The sequence below is a fragment of the Leopardus geoffroyi genome, chromosome B4 (genome assembly GCF_018350155.1).
Source record: "Leopardus geoffroyi isolate Oge1 chromosome B4, O.geoffroyi_Oge1_pat1.0, whole genome shotgun sequence".
Taxonomy (NCBI): Eukaryota; Metazoa; Chordata; class Mammalia; order Carnivora; family Felidae; genus Leopardus; species Leopardus geoffroyi.
The window spans coordinates 132303369-132321886 of NC_059341.1; the positions used below are offsets into that span (position 1 = coordinate 132303369).

At 52.7% G+C, this 18518-nt stretch overlaps 2 protein-coding genes across 4 annotated transcripts; one reads left to right on the plus strand and one right to left on the minus strand.

The window, feature by feature from the left end:
* Nucleotides 1-290: 290 nt before the first annotated feature.
* Nucleotides 291-8282, minus strand: CB4H22orf23 (chromosome B4 C22orf23 homolog). Of its 3 annotated transcripts, none has more exons than XM_045466072.1 (7): nucleotides 8160-8282; nucleotides 7693-7804; nucleotides 6316-6378; nucleotides 2341-2523; nucleotides 1565-1696; nucleotides 1248-1348; nucleotides 291-1105 (listed from the first exon to the last, which is right to left on the minus strand). In XM_045466072.1, exons 2-7 carry the CDS (start codon nucleotides 7793-7795, stop codon nucleotides 1034-1036), a joined length of 654 nt encoding a protein of 217 aa, XP_045322028.1. In that variant the 5' UTR covers nucleotides 7796-7804; nucleotides 8160-8282; the 3' UTR covers nucleotides 291-1033. The 3 variants fall into 3 exon arrangements, with proteins under 3 accessions (XP_045322028.1, XP_045322027.1, XP_045322029.1); XM_045466071.1 differs by having other exon boundaries at nucleotides 8136-8280; XM_045466073.1 differs by lacking the exon at nucleotides 8160-8282 and adding an exon at nucleotides 7411-7584 and having other exon boundaries at nucleotides 7693-7805.
* An 81-nt stretch (nucleotides 8283-8363) lies between these two features.
* On the plus strand, nucleotides 8364-17834 carry POLR2F (RNA polymerase II, I and III subunit F). The gene is made up of 5 exons (XM_045466074.1): nucleotides 8364-8503; nucleotides 10152-10221; nucleotides 12890-13020; nucleotides 17092-17163; nucleotides 17656-17834. Exons 1-5 carry the CDS (start codon nucleotides 8484-8486, stop codon nucleotides 17744-17746), a joined length of 384 nt encoding a protein of 127 aa, XP_045322030.1. The 5' UTR covers nucleotides 8364-8483; the 3' UTR covers nucleotides 17747-17834.
* The last annotated feature ends 684 nt before the right edge of the window (nucleotides 17835-18518 follow it).

The window sequence follows — 18518 nt, forward strand, 5'->3', positions numbered from 1 at the left end:
CCTGGGGGGCTGTTCTTGTGGTCGGAGGTCTCCGTAGCCCTCTGAGGCAGGGCTTCGCCAATGAGCAGTCGGAGCGGAGTCTGGGGTGCTGCCCAGGCTCGCAGAGCACAGGCTGGGATCGGAGCTCCAAAGCCGGGCTCTTTTGGTCTAGCTGTCTCCCACCCTTGTGTCTCTGTGGGCCGCGGGTTTAGCGGAAAGACCGAGAACTAACTTCTCACCCTTAGTGGGCTACTTGAGTTGAATGACCTTGGTTACGGTGTCCTGGGGAGCCTCAGATTTCACACAGTGGGTAGCAAGCCGTCCCAGGGCTTTATTGAGCAAACGGACCAAGTGAAATTCAGCACCTGCCATGGTGCCCGGCCATGGGGTGTTCAAGAGGTGTTGGTTCTCATTTCCACTTGAGACGTGCAAATGGCTAAAAACCATCCGGGCTTGAAAAGTCCTAACTCCTTGAACACATAAGCCTTCCCTCTGAAAACAAAACAGTGCGTGTGATGACCTAGGGTAGAGGTGTCTTACTGGCCAGTTAATGGTAGTCGTTAAACATTTGCCCGAGGCTGTAAGAAGTCAAATAAATAGGTCCTAAGACAGGTAGGTCGAAAGGACTCCCATTCATTCCTGGGTTCTGAAAAGCAAATGCGTAGGGCACACAGGGGGTGCTGGGTGGGGAGGAAGGGGCCCGTGGGATGCCCTCTGACACGTGGCCAAGAGGGTGCGATTGGGCCTCGCCTTCACTCGTGCATGTCTGTGACTGTCACTGTCGGTCTCAGTGGCTCAGCCGACCCAGGCTCCCTGGGCAGAGCCTTGAGGAGAATCAGCTCATTCTCGGAGATTGGGCCATTTTCTAGGGTGCTGCGTGTGCCCAGGGTTCCCCGGGCCAGGGCAGTGCCGTGTGGCCATTTGACGTGGCTGAAGGCCAGGGTAGGTGGGCTGATGGGGGGGGGGGGGTGGTGGGCGGGGGAGCCTGCTAGGCGATGGGGTGGGGCTCCAGTGGTCCAGGTTGGGCTACTCTGCTCCTGTCTCTGGAGGCAGATCAAGGGGTGGCAAGAGCCTTCCTAAGTTCCTCACTCCTCTTGTGGTCAATGTCTTCCATTTCCCGCAGTTTCTGCAAAGGGCATCGGGGAAAGCTGGGATTCAGGGCCGGGACCTGAGGAGCCCCAAACCTGGGCCACGGGTGCCCTGTCCACTCACGTCTCATGCTGCGCACGCACAGCAGACCCTCTCCCCCCCTTCCCTGTGGCTTCTACCTGGGAGATCTCCGCAAGGATGATCCCTTGGTACGGTCTGCCCTGTCCCAGCGCCTCCATGTCGGCCAGGAATTCTTTCCTGTCCTGGATTTCCTTTACCACTGGACAGGGGAGAAGGGCCGTCAGTGTACAGGGCAACGGGGGCCGCCAGGCTCCCGGGAGGGGTGGCGGGGACAACGGGTTGCTCCCTTGGGGAGAGGAAGCGTTTCTGCGGTCCGTGTTCCCCACTCGTTGGCCCTCAGGGTTACTCTCCATCCCCCCCGATTGTGGACCCCTCTGCCCACCTTCCCGGCCTAGGTGGCCCATCGGTGGCTTACATTCTTCAAACCGGTCCAGCTCAGGGGCTGGGTCCTCCTGTCGCACCGGAGGGGGCTTCCTTTTCCGTTCCTCGGAGTCCTTCCCAGTGGCAAAAATGTTTTGGAGTCTTCGCTTCTCTTTCTCCAGATCTCCTACAGGGCCCAGAAATGGCCTAGTTAAGGCAGGCGAGGCACCCCACTCGTGGTCTGAGCTCCCGGTTGGGCATGCTTGTTCCAGGGTCCCGGCGCCTTGAACCCCGGGAACCCCTGAGTTTGTCCTGTCCAGACAGGCGGGAGGGGGAAGGGCCGAAAGAACTAAGGTCGGAACCCACACGCTCTGGTGCAGAGCGAGGCTAAGAAAACTGTGGTCGCCGTGGAGGCGGCCTGCGTGTAGAGGCCACGTGGAGCTGTCGGCAGGTCTGGGCCAAGAGCTACACCGGATGCCAGGTAGGGAGCGAGGCAAAAGGCTCCAGGAAGTAGGTTGGCGTGCCTACTGTGTGGGACTGTGTGACCTTAAGAGAGCAGGGGCCCTGAGATCTGACAGCCAAACACTCGTCAGGGACTGGTGGACTCTAGTTAATCATTACAGAATTCTAAAAAAAAATGAAAAAGGACCTGTTCATCGGTTTCCTCTACACCCTGAACACCCCCAAGCTAACAGGTGCCCAGGCTCAAGTACATTAGTACAAACAGTGAGAGAATTTGGTTAGACACTTGCCCTGCCCTACAGGCCGCTTGGCCCCCGGCCCCCTCGGGGAGGGAGGTGGAAGACGGGCTCTCGAGGCCCTGTCACTTACGGGTGGCTTGAGGCTTGAATGGTTCCCGGCTATAGGCCCCGCCGGCTTGGCACACACTGGCAGGCCGGAGGTGGGGCCGGGCCACCAGGATGGGAGGCAGGTAGATGGCCGAGGCCGGCTGTTTGGGAGGCAAGACCCTCTGGCTGGATGTTGGGCTGCACTGTAGGGGCAGAGTGTCTCCTCCTGGGAAAGGAAGGTTCGAGGTGGAGGGGGACCCACCTGGCTTTTTTTTTTTTTTTTTTTTTAATTTATAAAAGTCATACCTGCCTGTTACAAGCAGTTAAACAGTATAGAAGTCTTCCCTTCTCCCCTCCAGTCCCCCACCCCTACCCCATAACGAGCAACTTATAATCTGGTGGTCTCGTTCCAAATTTTTTGATGTTAATACAAACATGTTCAAAGATATGTGTGCATATATGAGCTTCGTTTTTCAAACACTGGATCATACTGGATTATATTCAGTAATTGGCTCTTCACTTAACAATTGATCATGGACAGTTTTCCAGATCACTTCATTTATATAGAACTTATTTTTTATAGCTATATACTAGTTCGTAGAATGGATACATTATTTATTCAGCTAGTCTTTTAATTTCAGAAACTCAGGCTGTTTCCTTTTCTTTTTTTTCCTGCTACTTCAAACAGTGCTGCAATAAACATTCTTGTGCATCAAGCTTCTAGACTGCTGCTTTTATTTCTATAGGCGGATTCCTAAAAGCTGCTTGGTCTCTAGGCAGGGAGGGATGGTTTCGATGGTGATACACGCCAGTCCCCCTGACTGTCCTTCCCTGCTGTCTCGGCCCAGATCTGGGGATCCCCCTCCAGGCCAGCCAAGTGTATCCCCTCCTACCTGGTTGATTGGCCCCTGCTCTCAATTGCCCCAAAGCCCAGCTCGGAGCAGCCCCTCCCCTGCATCGTTTTGATCTGGCCCCCCCATCTACCTCTCCCACCTTTTCCAGCCTTCTGTCACCCACCCAGCAAATACGTACCGAGTGTCTGCTCTGTGCCAGGCCTAGGACACTGGGGGCAAAGGGGTAAGTAAGACAAAGTCCCCTCACGGCACTTACGTTTGGGGTCGGAGGAGTGTGGATGATGAATAAGTAAAATACATAGCTGGTTAGTGACAGCACAGGGATGGAACAGAGAGGGTCAGAGCAGAATTTACAATTTCAAAGAGGGGAGGCAGGGAAGGCCTCATGATGAGGGCAGCCCCCAAAATGGTGAGTTGCTCTGTCGTGCAGATATTTCGGGGAAGAGCATTTCGGGCAGAAAGAACAGCCAGAGCAAAGGCCGCCTGGAATGTCTGAGCAACAGCCCGAGGCTAGGGGGCCGGGAATGGAGTGAGCAAGGCAGGAGTACAGTGGGAGCAGAGGTCAGAGGTCAGGGAGGGCAAGAGAAGTTAAGGGACCTGCAGGCCTCCGGAAAGACCAGCTTTTACTTTTTCTTTTTTAATGTTTGTTTATTTTTAATGTTTACTTCTTTTTGAGAGAGAGCGAGCACATGAGAGCAGGGGAGAGGCAGAGAGGAAAGGGAGACAGGAGAGAATCCCAAGCAGGCTCCGTGCTGTCAGCGCAGAGCCCGCCTCTGGGCTCGAGCTCACGAACCGTGAGATCGTGACCTGGGCCCAAATCAACTGGCTTTTACTTTGAGGTGGGAAACCATCGGAGGGTTTGGAGCAGAGGAGTTACATGACCCTTTGGTTGCTGCTGAAAGTACCGTGTGTGTGTGTGTGGGGGGGGCCCGGGGCAGAGGTGGTCAGAGTCAGGATATGGTTTGAAGGTCAAGCAGACCCACACTGATAGGTTGGATGTGGGGTCAGGGAGAAAGACGAGGAGGAGTCAGGGATGATTCTGAGGTGTCTGTCCCATAGGCCTGGAAGATGGAGTTGCCATTTTCCCCCACAAACCAGCCCCTTCTCACACCCTCTACCTAGAGCCACACCACGGCCTTCCTGCTCTTCTCTGGAGAGACGCGGTGCTTCCCAGACTGTCCCTCCTGCTCCCTCCGCTCCCTCCCTCCGCCTGTCCGGTGCAGTGTGCCGTCCCATCCCCCGGCCGACCCTCAGCAGATGATTATGGCCTGAGTAATTCTGGGAGGTCAGGTGAAGGAGAGGAATTTGTGGCTAGCAACAGAATTTGAATGAAGCCTCAACGCAAGTAGGATTTGGTTAAGAGGAGAGAAAAAGAGACGGGATTCCAGAAGAAAGCAGACCCAACACAAAGGAATGTCTGGAGACAAGTTTTTAAAAAGAAAACTTAGGAGAGTAGAACTGTCAGGCAAACCAGTTACTTGCCTAATGAAATCAGTCCTTCAGTAAATATCGAGCACCTAGGTGCTGGGGGTCCTGCGGTGAACAAGGCGGACATAGTCCTTCGTTTCCTGGAATTTATTGGAATTTCTAGCACATTCTCTTTGCAGTCCTGCTAGAGGGGCCACCAGATTATTAGTGGATTGCTGAGTGCGGAGACAGAGTTACATGATGCAGATGTGTGAAGGGACCAGGCTCTGACGGCCTGGGCTGTCCTTGTCCCCAGTAAGTCCCCTGGCCACTGCTGGACCGGCACTGCTAATATTCGCCTCTCTGACACTCTCTTCCCTTCGCTTCTGTGGCTGCTCAGGTGCCCTCCCACAGGCACCCTCTTCCGTACGTAAGGCAATCGCTTCTGGTAGATTCAATAGAGAAGGTTCTGACGTTGTCTCTCTCAGAGGCAACTTCACAGGTCTCTGTTCCGATCCATTAAATGCTGATTCAGTGAAACCTCAGAAAGCAGGGTAGTTTTCAAGATCTCAGGGCGCACCGTGCTACCGTGCCCATGTACTTACACTTTGTTGTTTTCCTTAAAAATAACTAATACAAGGGGTAGTCAGAGGTGAGCGGTGGGAGGCCTTTAAATACTCCTCCTATGTTGGAATCCTGCCACTTGTCTTGCTTCTACTAGCTAAGCTGTGAATGAATAAAAGTAGGAGTAAGACACAGAGTCCTTTCCTCTGGAGAGCTCATATGGTATGTGTGTAACAGGCTGCAGACATGACCACGTGGAGACTATTTTGGTCGGGCAGGACGTCTCAGCTGGGCTGTGATCTCTTGGAAGGATGGCTGGAGACAGATGGCAAGAGGCTTGTTGTTGTGCTAGGACCTGTGTCCCAGAAAGAAACAAAGGCCCTGAATGATCAATTCCCCAGGAACAAGGGTCAAAAATACTATTCAATTTTTTTGGTCTTTTTTTTTTTTAATAGAATTTTTAAAAGCTTATTTATTTATTTTGAGAGAGACAGAGAGAGAGTGAGAGTGAGCAAGCGAGCCAGGGAGGGGCAGAGAGAGAGAGGGAGAGAGAGAATCCCAAGCAGACTCCAGGCTATCAGCGTGGTGCCTGATGGACCTGAGCAGAAACCAAGAGTCAGTCGCTTAACCAACCTAGTCACCCAGGTAACCCTTTTTGTGGTCTTTAAGAGATTTTTTTTCTTTCTGAGAGCCCAAGCAGGGAAGGGGCAGAGAGAGAGGGACAGAGGCTCTGAAGGGGGCTCTGCGCTGACAGCAGTAAGTCTGATGTGGGGCTTGAACTCATGAACCGTGAGATCATGACCTGAGCCGAAGTCAGGCGCTCAACCCACTGAGCCACCCAGGTGCCCCTGGTCCTTTTAAACGAGATCCCCAACCCGGGAATATGGAGGAGCATTAAAAGTGTGGTCCAGGGGCGCCTGGGTGGCGCAGTCGGTTAAGCGTCCGACTTCAGCCAGGTCACGATCTCGCGGTCCGCAAGTTCGAGCCCCGCGTCGGGCTCTGGGCTGATGGCTCAGAGCCTGGAGCCTGTTTCCGATTCTGTGTCTCCCTCTCTCTCTGCCCCTCCCCCGTTCATGCTCTGTCTCTCTCTGTCCCAAAAATAAATAAACGTTGAAAAAAAAAATTAAAAAAAAAAAAAAAAAGTGTGGTCCAGAGTCCCTCCGCCCAGGAAGCCTCTGTGGATTGCCTCTTACTTTTCATGGTGTCCATGATGTGTCGCTGTTGGAAGTTTGTCAGTTTGGATTCCTTCATCATCACTGCAAAGATAAAGCACCGCTATGAGGTCTCCTGGACGGCAGACACAGCCCTTCATCTCACCTTATTCTAGTGTAAAATTGTATCCCCTCCTAACCCCATTCCGCACCTCAGTACCCCTTCCCTCCCTTTCCTGCTTCATTGTTTTTTCTGTAACACTATCATTGAAATTCTATGTACTTACTGTCACTCTTACTAGAATATGAGCTCATGGGAGAGCAAGATTTTTTGCTGTTTTTTTTCTTTTCATTTCTTTTATTATTAATTAAAAAAAATTTTTTTTTAAATTTTTTTAACGTTTATTTATTTTGAGAGACAGACACAGAGTGTGTGTGTGTGTGTGGGGAGGTGGGGCAGAGAGAGAAGGAGGCACAGAATCCAGAGCAGGCTCCAGGCTCCGAGCTGTCAGCACAGAGCCTGACGCGGGGCTCGAACCCACGGACCGCGAGATCATGACCTGAGCCGAAGTCGGACGCTCAACCGACTGAGCCACCCAGGCGCCCCAATTTAAAAAATTTTAACGCTTATTTATTTTTGAGACAGAGAGAGACGGAGCATGAATGGGGGAGGGTCAGAGAGAGAGAGGGAGACACAGATTCTGCAACAGGCTCCAGGCTCTGAGCTGGCAGCACAGAGCCCGACGCGGGGCCCGAACTCACAGACCGTGAGATCATGACCTGAGCCGAAGTCGGACGCTTAACCGACTGAGCCACCCAAGCGCTCCATTTTTCTTTTCTTTTCTTTTTCACTGCTGTGTCTCTGGCACTTAGAACAATGTCTAAAGCACATTAAGCAGGTTTAACATTTTTTTTGTCGTTGGAGTGAGTGAACCAATGGACAGTATTTTATTAAGCATGTGCCAGGTGCTGGAGCTACAATCGTTGAGCCCAAACAGGCACAATCCCTGCCCTAATGGAGTTCGTGATCTAGAGGGGTAGGTGGATATTAATCCAGTGGGAGACAACTACATAGCTGACTCCAGGTTGTGTTGCCCATTGAGGGCAAGGGTATTTGGTAGTGTGAAAGCACTGAACTGTTGGTTCCACGGTGGTGGTGGGTGGGGAGGAGATCAGGCTTCCCTGGGGAAATTGAAAGCGTGATCTGAGGGATGCGCAGGAGCTAATCACTTCAAAATTCTTATTTCTTTGACTTTTGGCCACTTGCAAGTTGTAGGATCCCCAAACCTTTCTGAACCCCAGGCTTCTTATCTGTAAAATAAAAGTAGCAATTGCTAAGCACAGATCATGCAAGGGATAACTGAGTTACGGAGGGTACCTGCTACCACCACTCTTCTCCGGTCCTTTAAACACACTGACCTCTGAGCAGCTTGCAGGTCCCGGGGGTGTAAGTGGCTGGCTTGGAGCAGCGCCAGAACCCTGTTCCTTTGGTCACTGCCTCCACCCTTTCCTGGGAAGCCATGGAAGGGCCCTGAGGAGGGAAAAACGCAATGACAACCCCTGTCTCCCAGGCCCAATTTCTGCTCCCGCGCCCCCAACCTCCTCGACGCCACCCAAAGTCCGGGAGCGGGGGTCGAGTCTCAGCAAAAACGTGACTCGTTGCCGTCAGTATCGCGATAGTGCCCTTCCCCCCCCCCCCCCACCCCGAACAGATACACAGGCAGATCCTCACACGTGAACGGAGACCTCATCCTGACCCGACGCCTGTGGCAGGGAAGCCCTCTCTGGCGGAAAGGGGCGGTTAGGATAAGCCGTGGTCCGGACAGAGCCCGTTGGGGGATAAACCAAAATGGAAACCTCACCCTAAAGTAAGACCCCGCTGGTGCCTCCTCCCCACAGGGAGCAGCTGGGCTCGGGAGACCGTAACCACGGCCCCGCGGAGGTTGTGCGGCGCCTGGACCCCGCGCGAAACCCCCCGGATCTCAGCGACTAGAGCCCGCCCCCAGCGGCTCCGGCTACCATGGGAACGGGCACACGCCTCCCGGCGCGTGCGCACAGTTATGGCTTCGGCCTGCCTACCGGAAGTACTTTCCTCTGGGTCAGGGCGCAGGCGCAGAGCACGCGTGGCGCCGCTCGAGGCGGAGGCGCGCTGTTTTCGGGTCTCCGCGCGGGTCCCTGGCGCGGAGTGGGGTCGCTGCGGCGCCGACGTCATGTCAGATAACGAGGACAAGTGAGTGCGGGAGCTTGGGAAGGGGCGGGTGAAGCGGGAGCCTGGGTCGAAGGAGGCCGAGGAGCCAGGCTCGAGGGGCAGTGTCTTGAGGGGACTGCGGGTGCTGAGTGGGCCCGCGGAGCTGCGGGGGAGAAGGGCGGGGGGCCGGGAGGAAAGATCCATCCAGAGGCCTGGCTCGAGGAGCAGTGAAAAAGGTCTTTCAGCCGACTTCCAGCGAGCCGGGCTCCGTGTCTTGTAATGAGAGTATTGAGGTGAACTAGGCATAGTCTCTCGTCCCCGGGGGCGCCCTTTCTAGAAGAGGGGACAGGCCCATGAACAGATAATGCAGGGTCGTGTGAGAGTACGTGGTAGCCGTACGTAGTAGAGAAGGAATCCAGGGGAGAGTCTGGCGAGACTCGGGGGGTGGTAAAGGTCTGGAAGGGTTGCAGGAATCTCGGTGAGAAGGTCATGGCTTGGACTGGGGTGGCACTAGGAGAGGTGGTGACGGCAGGTGGTGTTGAATTCTGGATCGATGTTGAAGGTAGAGCCCAAAGATTTCCTGATACGTGGGGTCGGAGGAGATGCGTCTTATGAAGATGAAAATAGTGGAGTCATCAGCAGTGTGTATATGAAATAGAGTATACTGTATTTTAGTCAAAACTAAGAATCAGGTGAAAACCTCAGGGGAGTGTCGGTAGAGAAGAAGAGATGGCTGGGAACTGTTAGGGCATTCCAGCATTGAGTGCCTGTGGGGAAGAGAGGGGGAAACCAGCATAGGAGACTGAGATGGGACAGCCAGTGAGGTGGGGGAACCCCAAGAGAGAGGTGGCCTTGTAGTTAAGTGAGGGCAGAGTATTGAGCTGGGGAGTGTGTGTGTGTGGGGGGGGGGGGTGGGCTGGTATGCCAACTGATAGATTCAGCTAAAGGAGAAGAAGCCTTGTCCATTGGATTTAGCAACGTGGCAGCCATTAATGAACCTGAGAAGGCTGGTTTTGCTAGACCTGTGGAGGTAAAAGCCTTTCTGGCATGAGATTATGACACAACTGGAGACAGAAGAGGGACAGCTTTCATGAATGTGGCTCCCAAGAGGAGCATGGACATAGGGCTCGGTGGGGGGGGGGGGGGGGGGGGGGGGGGAGGGGTACAAGAGAAATAAGTTATGTTTATTTTTTAAGATGGGAAACTAACTACATGTTTATATGTTGATGGGAATGATCCAGTAGAGAAACAGTGATGATGAGTGAGTCCTAGCGAAATTTGGGGGCTAATGGGGGTAAGGATGAAGGAGTAAAATGGAAGAGAAGTTTGATTCACTCATTAAGTAGTTATTTATTGAGTCAGTTCTACATACTGAGTGAGATACGGGTATCTGCTGTCTTAAAAAAAATTTTTTTTAACATATATTTACTTTTGAGAGACAGAGTCTGAGCGGGGGAGGTGGGGAGAGAGAGACAGAGAGACAGACAGACAGACAAACAAGATCTGAAGCAGGCTCCAGGCTCTGAGCTGTCATCACAGAGCCTGATGCAGGGCTTGACCTCACAAGCCCTGAGATCATGACCTGAGTCGAAGTCGGATGCTTAACCGACTGAGCCACCCAGGCGCCCCTCTGCTGCCTTTGATTCTAGTAAGTGATGCTCCAACTAACTGCCCTCTTCTTCTTGTACAGTTTTGATGGTGACGACTTTGATGATGTGGAGGAGGATGAAGGGCTGGGTGACTTGGAGAATGCCGAGGAGGTCAGTATTTAGCTGTGGACTCCCCTTTTCTGCAGTCCAAGCTGCCAAATAACCCGGCCGGTGATAATCGCCTGAATGAATCTGCCCCTTGCGGGTCACATCCCCTGCCACAAGCACCCCAGTTAGAGTGAGCAGTGTTCCAGTCCTGGGTGGAGGAAAAGTCCTACGGGGTGGGCCATAGCCTGTGGCTTTGGGGGCAGTTAGTTTACTGATGCGTGAAATATCACCTTCATTCATTCAACAAGCGTGTGTTGATTGTTTGTTATGTGTTAGGTGCCCTATGGGCAGGGTTTACTTAAGGAGCCCTGAGGAGAGTGATCTGGGATAAAGCTGGAGAGGTAAGGGCCCACATCAGGCAGGATTTTATAGCCTAAAGGCACTTAGAAGCCACCACGTGTTGTGGTTTTTAAAAATATTTTTAACTTTATTTTTTTAAAGTAATCCCTACACCCAGTGTGGGGCTGTGGGGCTCAAACCCACAACCTTGAGATCAAGAGTTGTACTCTCTACGGACTGAGCCAGCCAGGCGCTCCCACCGACAAGTGTTGAGCCGGGGAGTGGCACTATCCCGTGTACACTTTAGAAAGGGCATTCTGGCGTCAGAGTGACGAGTGAGTTGGGGAGGAGCGGGAGTTAAAGACAGAGACCTTGAGAGTCTCTCCATCTAGGCAAGAAACCCTTGGACTTGGGTGCTGGTAATGTAAGTGATAAGAAAATGGACAAAAGAGGTATTTTTGGTGGATTGGAGATGGAACTAAGAAAGTGGGAGGTGACAAGGGTGACCCCCAGGTTTCTGACTTGTGTCACCAGGTGGATGGGTTACGAATTTCATGAATGACATTGGGCTTTCTGTGCCGTGACTGATGGAGGAAGTGCTTTATGGCTCCTGGAAAGGGAGTGATCCCTCAATTATTTTAGGCTTGGAAGCTGAAGCCCCCATTTTTGGATTTTCTCTTTCTTCTGCACGGCACTCTCGGGTACCTATTCGCTGAGTCAGAAACGCCCTCCTCTGTCCTGGTCCCCTACCATCCCTATTTGGTTGATTTTGCCTCCTACACATGGTCCAGCCCTGTTTGTTTCTCCATTCTCAGTGCTTCAGCCTGGCTGAGGTCTTTATTCCGCTTCACTCACTTTGCTGCGGAAATGTGTTACTGCTTTTCCTGCCGTCAGTCTCCCACCACTCTGCTGGATTGGCCATTCTGCTGCCACAGTTTCTCTTACCTGCCTACCTGATTGCTTACTACTCGTCTTCCTCTATGATCTGCTTCTGCCCTTACCCTCTACAGGATATGCTCAACAGAGCATCTGTAGGGATACCTTTACATTTTTTTTTTTTAAGTGTATTTATCTACTTGGGGGGCGGGGGCGGGGGAGGGAATCCCAAGCAGGCTCCATGCTGTCAGTGCAGAGCTCACACAAAGCTCGATCCCCTGAACCGTGAGATCATGACCTGAGCTGAAATCGAGAGTCAGATGCTTAACTGACTGAGTCCCCCGGGCGCCCCTCTTTAGTTTTTATACCACGTATGTTACTTGTTAATTTTGTTATCTCTTGTAATATAAGTTCTATAGGGGAAAGAATTTTTATCTGTCTTACTCTTCTATTTCAGGCACTTAGAACACTGACACGTAGTAAGCACTCAATAAATATTTGTTGATTTAATTCTTTTTTTTATGTTTATTTTAGTAATCTCTACACCCAACACGAGGCTCGAGCTCATAACCTCAAGATCAAGACTCACATGCTGTATCCACTGAACTAGCCAGGCGCCCCTAATTCTTTATTTATTATAGAATTTATTCTCCTGCCTAAAGCCCTTTGCACACCTTTTGCTCTAATCACACTTCACAACTCATACATTGTCTCCCACCACTGTGCTTCTGTGCCTGCAACTCAGCCTACCTGGAATGCCCTTCTCTTTCTCGTTGGCTTGGCAGCTCCTACTCCTTCTGGAGTTGCTTGTTTCGTCTCTGGACAGCCTTCCTAACCCCCAGCATGAGTTTGATGTCCCCCCCACCTTTTCGTGAACTTCATTGTCCACTTGCCGACCTTTGTAGCACCTGCTGCTTTGTTTACTCTTGTCTCCTCTCCTGACTGAATTCTTTGACAGCAGAAATGTTTCACTTGCTGTCTTATCATCCATTATGATGTTTGGCACATGACAGATCCTTCATAAGTAATTGTTGAATACACGTGAGCACCTGTGTATCCTTGCCTTCACTTTGACTTTTTAGCCACTTGACCTGTTGATTCAGTTACCCTGTCTGAAAGATGGGGTGCTTATTCCTTGCCCCCTACTTAAAGAGACTTGTCTGTGCTGAAGGACTTCTTGGCATATGGCTAATGTTCTGGGGCCACCCCATCTCCAGGCCATCTGCTTCCTTCTTCCGGATGAGGCAGTTGGCTCTGGAATCCCAGTCGTGGTTCTTCTTTTTTACTAGGTCTGAGACTTTGACCAAGTTAGCTAACGCTCTGAGCCAGGCACTATAATGCCCACCACGTAAGGTTATTGCGAGAATTAAAGGAGGTGTCACTAACTGCGGGTGTGCATGCTGGCACGTGATAAGCAGTCATGGTAGGGGGGATTGTAATCATTGTCATTATCGTCCTGCCCCTCAACCCAGAAAATACACCTGAGACTTTCCCTCTTTTCTGTCTTGGCGTCCAGGAGGGCCAGGAGAACGTCGAGATCCTCCCCTCTGGAGAGCGACCACAGGCCAACCAGAAGCGAATCACCACACCGTATATGACCAAGTATGAGCGAGCCCGTGTGCTGGGCACCCGAGCCCTCCAGATCGCGTGAGTATATGCCCTTTCGTGATCTTTTCTGTCGGTCAGGCCACAGTAAGCTTCCGAGCTATTGATGTGGCCCAGCCGGCACCTGAAAACACTCTCCCTGCTCTCACATGCTAAGCAAGGGTGGTGCTGTCTCTGTGTGCTGGGCACTGTTCTAGACTCCTGCCCTCAGGGAGTTGGTGATCCAGTAGGAGAAATAGGACGTGAACATCTGAGGAGCCAAATAACAGTCCAATAGAAACATAAGGAAAGTACAGAACTTGGGTGCCTATTATGTTAGTGAAGCAAAACAAAGAAAAAAAAGTGTGAGTTCAGGGAGCTATAGGCCATCGTGGGCTGGTGGATCAGGGCTGCTGTGGCAGCGCCTGTCTGGCTTAAGGTGGTTCTTGACCCGACGTGGACGGTGGCCAGCCCAGAGGAGTGGGGAGGCCCTCCGTGTAGAGGCCAGGCTAGAGGAGCGAAAGCACAGAGCAGCCTTGCCTTTCTCCTAAGTTTGAACCCAGGAGAAGAATGAGAAGGTTCAGGAACTAGCCAGTGGACAGGTGATTCTGTCATCTGAACGTGAAAATGTCCGATGGCTGCCCATTCACCCTGTCGGCCATAGGCACTGTGGGCATCCGGAGCCTGTGTCTGCAGGGGCCAGCCAGCCTGCCTGCCAAGGCTGTGGGCGAACAGACCTGAAAGCACCCTCTCTGTGGGCAGGTGGCTTTGAGAAAGCAGGGGCTGTCGACGCTGGGCCACGGACGCTTTTCCTCCCACACTCCCTCTTGGGAGTTACTCTTCCTTCCTACGGAGCAGTGAGTCCGGGAACAGAGGGAGGGCACACGTGCTCTGCATACTCTAACAGAATGTCCTCCCCAGGGAGAGACAAGGCTGAGGAAATGAACCCCCACCCCAGCGTCTTACAAGCTGGGAGATGGGTGTCTGGTCGGATGGGTGCATCAGGTAGGGAATCGTGGAGAATTGGCCAGAAACGCTGGGGTCCACTCTGTGGAGTGCTGATGCTAAAGGAGATTCTAATCTGTGTGTTCCCTCATTTGTTTTCAAATAGCACTGGGCTTTATCCCCCTTACTCCTGTGGGGTAAAGATGACCACCATGTGCACTTCGAACAGGGTTTTATGGGTGGGTAACCCTGTTCCTCACCTTCTCTAAAGCAGTAGACCTCTCCCTAGCCTGCTTGTACTCTTGGCTGGTCTGGGCGGAATTAGGGCTGCACTGAGCATGACAGTTGGGATAGTCGCTGGGTCAGGATCCTGTGGGTCTGCACCATCAGTTATGGCAGTCACCTGCCGCATGTGGCCATTTATGTTAAGCAAGATTAAGTGAAATGAAAAGTTCAGGTTTTCAGTCTCATTAGCCACATTTCAGGTGCTCAGTAGCCACGTGTGGCTAGGACTCCATAACAGAGAGCGCAGATAGAGGACGTTTCCATCATTGCAGAACATGCCAGTGGGCAGTGCTTGTCTAGGCTAAAAATGATCCAGCAGAAAGAAGAACTTCTCAGTTATCTTTCAAACAAATAGAATGATCGTATGCAAGCTTAAAGTCTTTCAGTGCTGACTGAGGTAGTGTGCTTGCACCCGGTGGGGATGCAAAGATGATTCCAGATGGCCACAGTCCCCCCCCCCCCCCCCCCCCCCCCCCCCCCCCCCCCCCCCCCCCCCCCCCCCCCCCCCCCCCGCCCAGTCCTCCAGGTGTTTGCTGCCTTGGGGGAGATGGCTCACAAATAACCAGAACCCAAGGCAGACGGGAGCAGTGCTTTCCAGAAGGCACGAGAAAGAGAAGGGAGTAGTTGTAGGGGTGACTGGGAGAGCCTCATGAAAGGATTAGAATTCAAGAGGGGATGGGGAAAGGCAGGTGGTTTTGAGGGTGACCCAGGTGCCAGAGACAGTGCGAGGAAAGACAGGCAAGCGTGGATTGTGGTGGGGGAATGGCAAGTAGCTAGGGGCACAAGGGGCTGGAAAAGATGTCACCAGTGCCTTGAATGACAGGTTCAGGGGATCGGCATGCGTTTGGTGGACAGGGTGGGGCACTTGAAAGTTTGGAGGCGGACATTCAGCACGCTACCAAGACCCGTGTCCTGCTTTGCTTTGGGCGAGAAGCTTGGTTCAACTTAGTTGGGTCTGTTGTGCCCCTTCCAGTTAAGGGTTAGGATGCCGTCTGGTGGTTCCCAGCTTGCCGTAAGCCCTCAGACAGCCAAGGGCTGGATCTCGTCCCCTAGTACCAGGCGTGCGATGCTGCAGCTTGTTGGTGCTGAACAAATAGTTCTTGGATTTTTTGGATGAAGTCTCACTCTGGTTTTTTAGCACCACCTGGTGGCTGATGTTTGGCACAGCCACTTCCTAAGGATCGTTGCTAAGTTTGTGGGGTCACTGGTGCAGACATAATACCTAAGGGCACACTCATGATTCGCACATTGTGTGCACAAGGCTGGATGAATGAACTTGGATTATTCCTATCTTGAAAGAAATAAGGTGTAGGCAGATTAGGAAAAACAGTTTGCTACATTTTTTAAAGCTTTAAATGTAGGGAAGGACTTACATACTTGAGAAGGGGATATAGGGAAAGTTAAACATTTGGTCCCTGCCCCTGCGAAATTTTCAGGGCTTTTGGAAGTAACAGAAATCAAAATAGTAATAAGATTAGTCAATTACATTGTGTAAACTGGTGGCTCTCAGACCGGCTGATGATCAGAGTCACCTGGTAAGCTTTGCAAATGGAGGTTCTCAGGCTCCTTCACTAGAATTTCTGGTCAGGGGGTCTGGAGCAGGAGCTGCGAGCCTGTATTTTTAGCATGCTCTCCTAGTAATTCTGGTGATTGTTAGGTTGGGGATCCGTTAGTATAAACTTGTGCTGAAATCATGAATGGTGGCTTCCTAGAGGAGGTAGGCCTAGAGTTGGCATTCCCCCTGTTCATTTTTAGAGCCTCTTCTGAAGAGCAGTTGTTGTTAGGGCATGTGGCCCTGGGTCACAAGGTGCTCTGGTCTAATGCAGAAAACTTCAAGTAAGCAGCTACAGTACAGTGAGATCGAGAAGCTTGTGTCAAATGAGTCAGGGCGCTGAGCATTTTCAGGGCGGACGATTTCCAGAGTGGAGACGTGAGCCCCTCCGAGGCTTGTAGGGAGAGGAAGAGCTTACAAGAGGATGCAGAAGGGAAACAGCAGGGTGTGTACAGGGAGCCGTGGGGGCGTGGTAAGGCGGGAACGTGGGATAAGTACAGGCAAGTAGCATGAGAAGGTGCGCCTGGAAGGACGAGCAGGAGCCAGACTGGGTTCTGGCTGATGGCCGTGGGGCGCCATGGAGGGTTGTAGGCAGGTGCGTGCCTGATCGCAGGCCCCGTATGGAGGCTGGAAGAGTAGGACGGCGAGGGGTGTCGCCAAGGTAGAGAAGGAAAATGAGCTGGCTGGGCCCTGAGGCAGGCCTGAGGAGTTGGGTTAGAGCGAGCCTTTGCCTGGCCATTCCTTTGTGCTGGAATACTCTGCCGTGGTTGCCGGGCCCAGGAGTCTGTGATCGGCTCTGCCTTTCTTAAGTGCATGGATCTTTAACTTACGGATCTTTAACTTATTAGTGGGAGGCATTACAGCACAGTGGGTAGGAACATGCGGGATTCAAATGGCTGTGTGATCTTGGCAGATTACTGATCGCTCTGTGCCTCAGTTTCCCCATCAGTAAAATGGAAATAATCGCAGTACTTACCTCAGAATGGGGTCATCCCCATAAAGAGCTGAGAACAGCATGTGGTTCTTAGTGAGCCTTTACTTGTTAGTAACGTTTTAGTGTCGTAGGTGAGGCAGGACTGTCTCCCATTTTCAAATGAGGATACTGAGATGTGGAGAGAAATTCAGTGTGTCTTTGGAGGCAGAATTTAAATCCAGTCTCCTGGTTCCCACTTGCTTCTCCTCACTATGGCAGTGCCCCTGAACACGTTCCCACCCTCCCGTGCCTGCCTGTCTCCCTGGAAGGTGACCTTTCTAGGTGAGGACTGGGATGCTGATCTGATCCTGTCTGTGAAGTGAGCCCCCTGATTTCCTGCTGGGCCCTTCTCCCCCAACACCTGTCCCTGTACCTACAGGATGTGTGCCCCTGTGATGGTGGAGCTGGAGGGGGAGACAGATCCCTTGCTCATCGCCATGAAAGAGCTCAAGTAAGTCACCCAGATCGTGGTTCACTGCTCCTGAGCCCTGCGAGGTATTCCCCCAGGTTCTCTGCTGCACACCTCTGCCCCACACCCCTGCCTGGGAGGTGAGATTCTTGTTCCTCTTGGTCCTTAGTTTGTTCTGGAGTCAGCCCGCCAGGCAGGGGGGTGGGAGGGGGCAGGCAAAGGGGGAGGGCTTTGATGAGGCAGGGTCCTCTCCTGTGTGTCAGAATCTCCCTCTTCCTGCTGCACTTGGCCTTACCAGTATCCCTCCACACTTCCCCTCCTCCCCTCTTCAGCCCTCGGATGGCAGAGCCTTTCCAGAGCCACCGTCCCTGGGATGCAGGAACTCTCTTTTTATTGTAATTTCTTTTCCACACCTAGTCCTAAGAGGATGCTGCTACGACTTCCCTCCCCTTGCATTCTGCACACTGTGTGTCCCTTCTGCTATAGAGCTCGGGTCACCAGCCCTCATATACTTGTGACTTCTCCCTGCCACAGGGCCCGAAAGATCCCCATCATCATTCGCCGCTACCTGCCAGACGGGAGCTATGAAGACTGGGGGGTAGACGAGCTCATCATCACCGACTGAGCTGGAATCATCTTCCTGACTGTGCCTCATCCTAGTTTCTATTTTCACATTCTTTATACATGTAAATAATAAACCGTTCAACCTTTCATCCCCCTCTGCCTCCAGCTCTCTGTGATGCCCCCTCGCTCCTTCCCTGATAGCACCCTGCTGCCTGGCGGGTGCACCCATTCCTGTGGCCCCGTGACTGTCAGCTCAAGAAGCACCAGGGGCCTTACTCCTTGTGGATCCCCCGCATCCCTCCCTCCGTCTCCCTGTTCACCAGCGCAAAGGCTGCTGCAGGGAGACACCTCAGCTGCCTTCCCAGCAGACAGACGAGTCTTTGTGCCCAGGGAACTGGTTGCCACGGAAACCCCCAATTTCCTTTCCAGTGGGGACTGGCTTCAGGGGCTTCTCCCTTCTCAGGAGTATCACAGAGCAGGTCTCATCAAGCCACCCATTGTTTCCTGAGGACCTGCCTCGAGCCTCTTATCGTGGGCTCGGATCCCCTTTCAGGAGCTAGTGCCCCAGCAGGAAGCTTGGGGATGCAGTGATCTCCCGCCCTCCCCAGGCAGAGCCCTGCTGGGCAAGGCAGCAGCTGGAGCGAGGACTGAACACCTGCCCACCCCTGTCCCAGCCCTGTCCCCACTCCCCAGGTCACCGCCCGTACACGTACACTGCCTTCCGTGGCCTTCTGGTCCGCCTCCGCCATCCTCTCTCCTTCCCCAACTCTGGAAGATGTCCTTTCCCTTCTGGGTAGGGCCCGTGCTCCTCCCAGACCTTGACTGGGATGATG

Bases quoted from the DNA above. Each gene is read 5' to 3' on its own strand.
- CB4H22orf23 (XM_045466072.1), bottom strand. From the start codon at position 7,795: ATGGCTTCCCAGGAAAGGGTGGAGGCAGTGACCAAAGGAACAGGGTTC. The intron at 2,524-6,315 runs GTAAGAGGCAAT...TTCCTTTCCCAG, and splicing joins CATCATGGACACCATGAAAA to GAGGAGACACTCTGCCCCTA. The intron at 1,106-1,247 runs GTAGAAGCCACA...TGCCCTTTGCAG, and splicing joins TCCTTGCGGAGATCTCCCAG to AAACTGCGGGAAATGGAAGA.
- POLR2F (XM_045466074.1), top strand. From the start codon at position 8,484: ATGTCAGATAACGAGGACAA. The intron at 10,222-12,889 runs GTCAGTATTTAG...CTTGGCGTCCAG, and splicing joins ACTTGGAGAATGCCGAGGAG to GAGGGCCAGGAGAACGTCGA. The intron at 17,164-17,655 runs GTAAGTCACCCA...TCCCTGCCACAG, and splicing joins ATCGCCATGAAAGAGCTCAA to GGCCCGAAAGATCCCCATCA.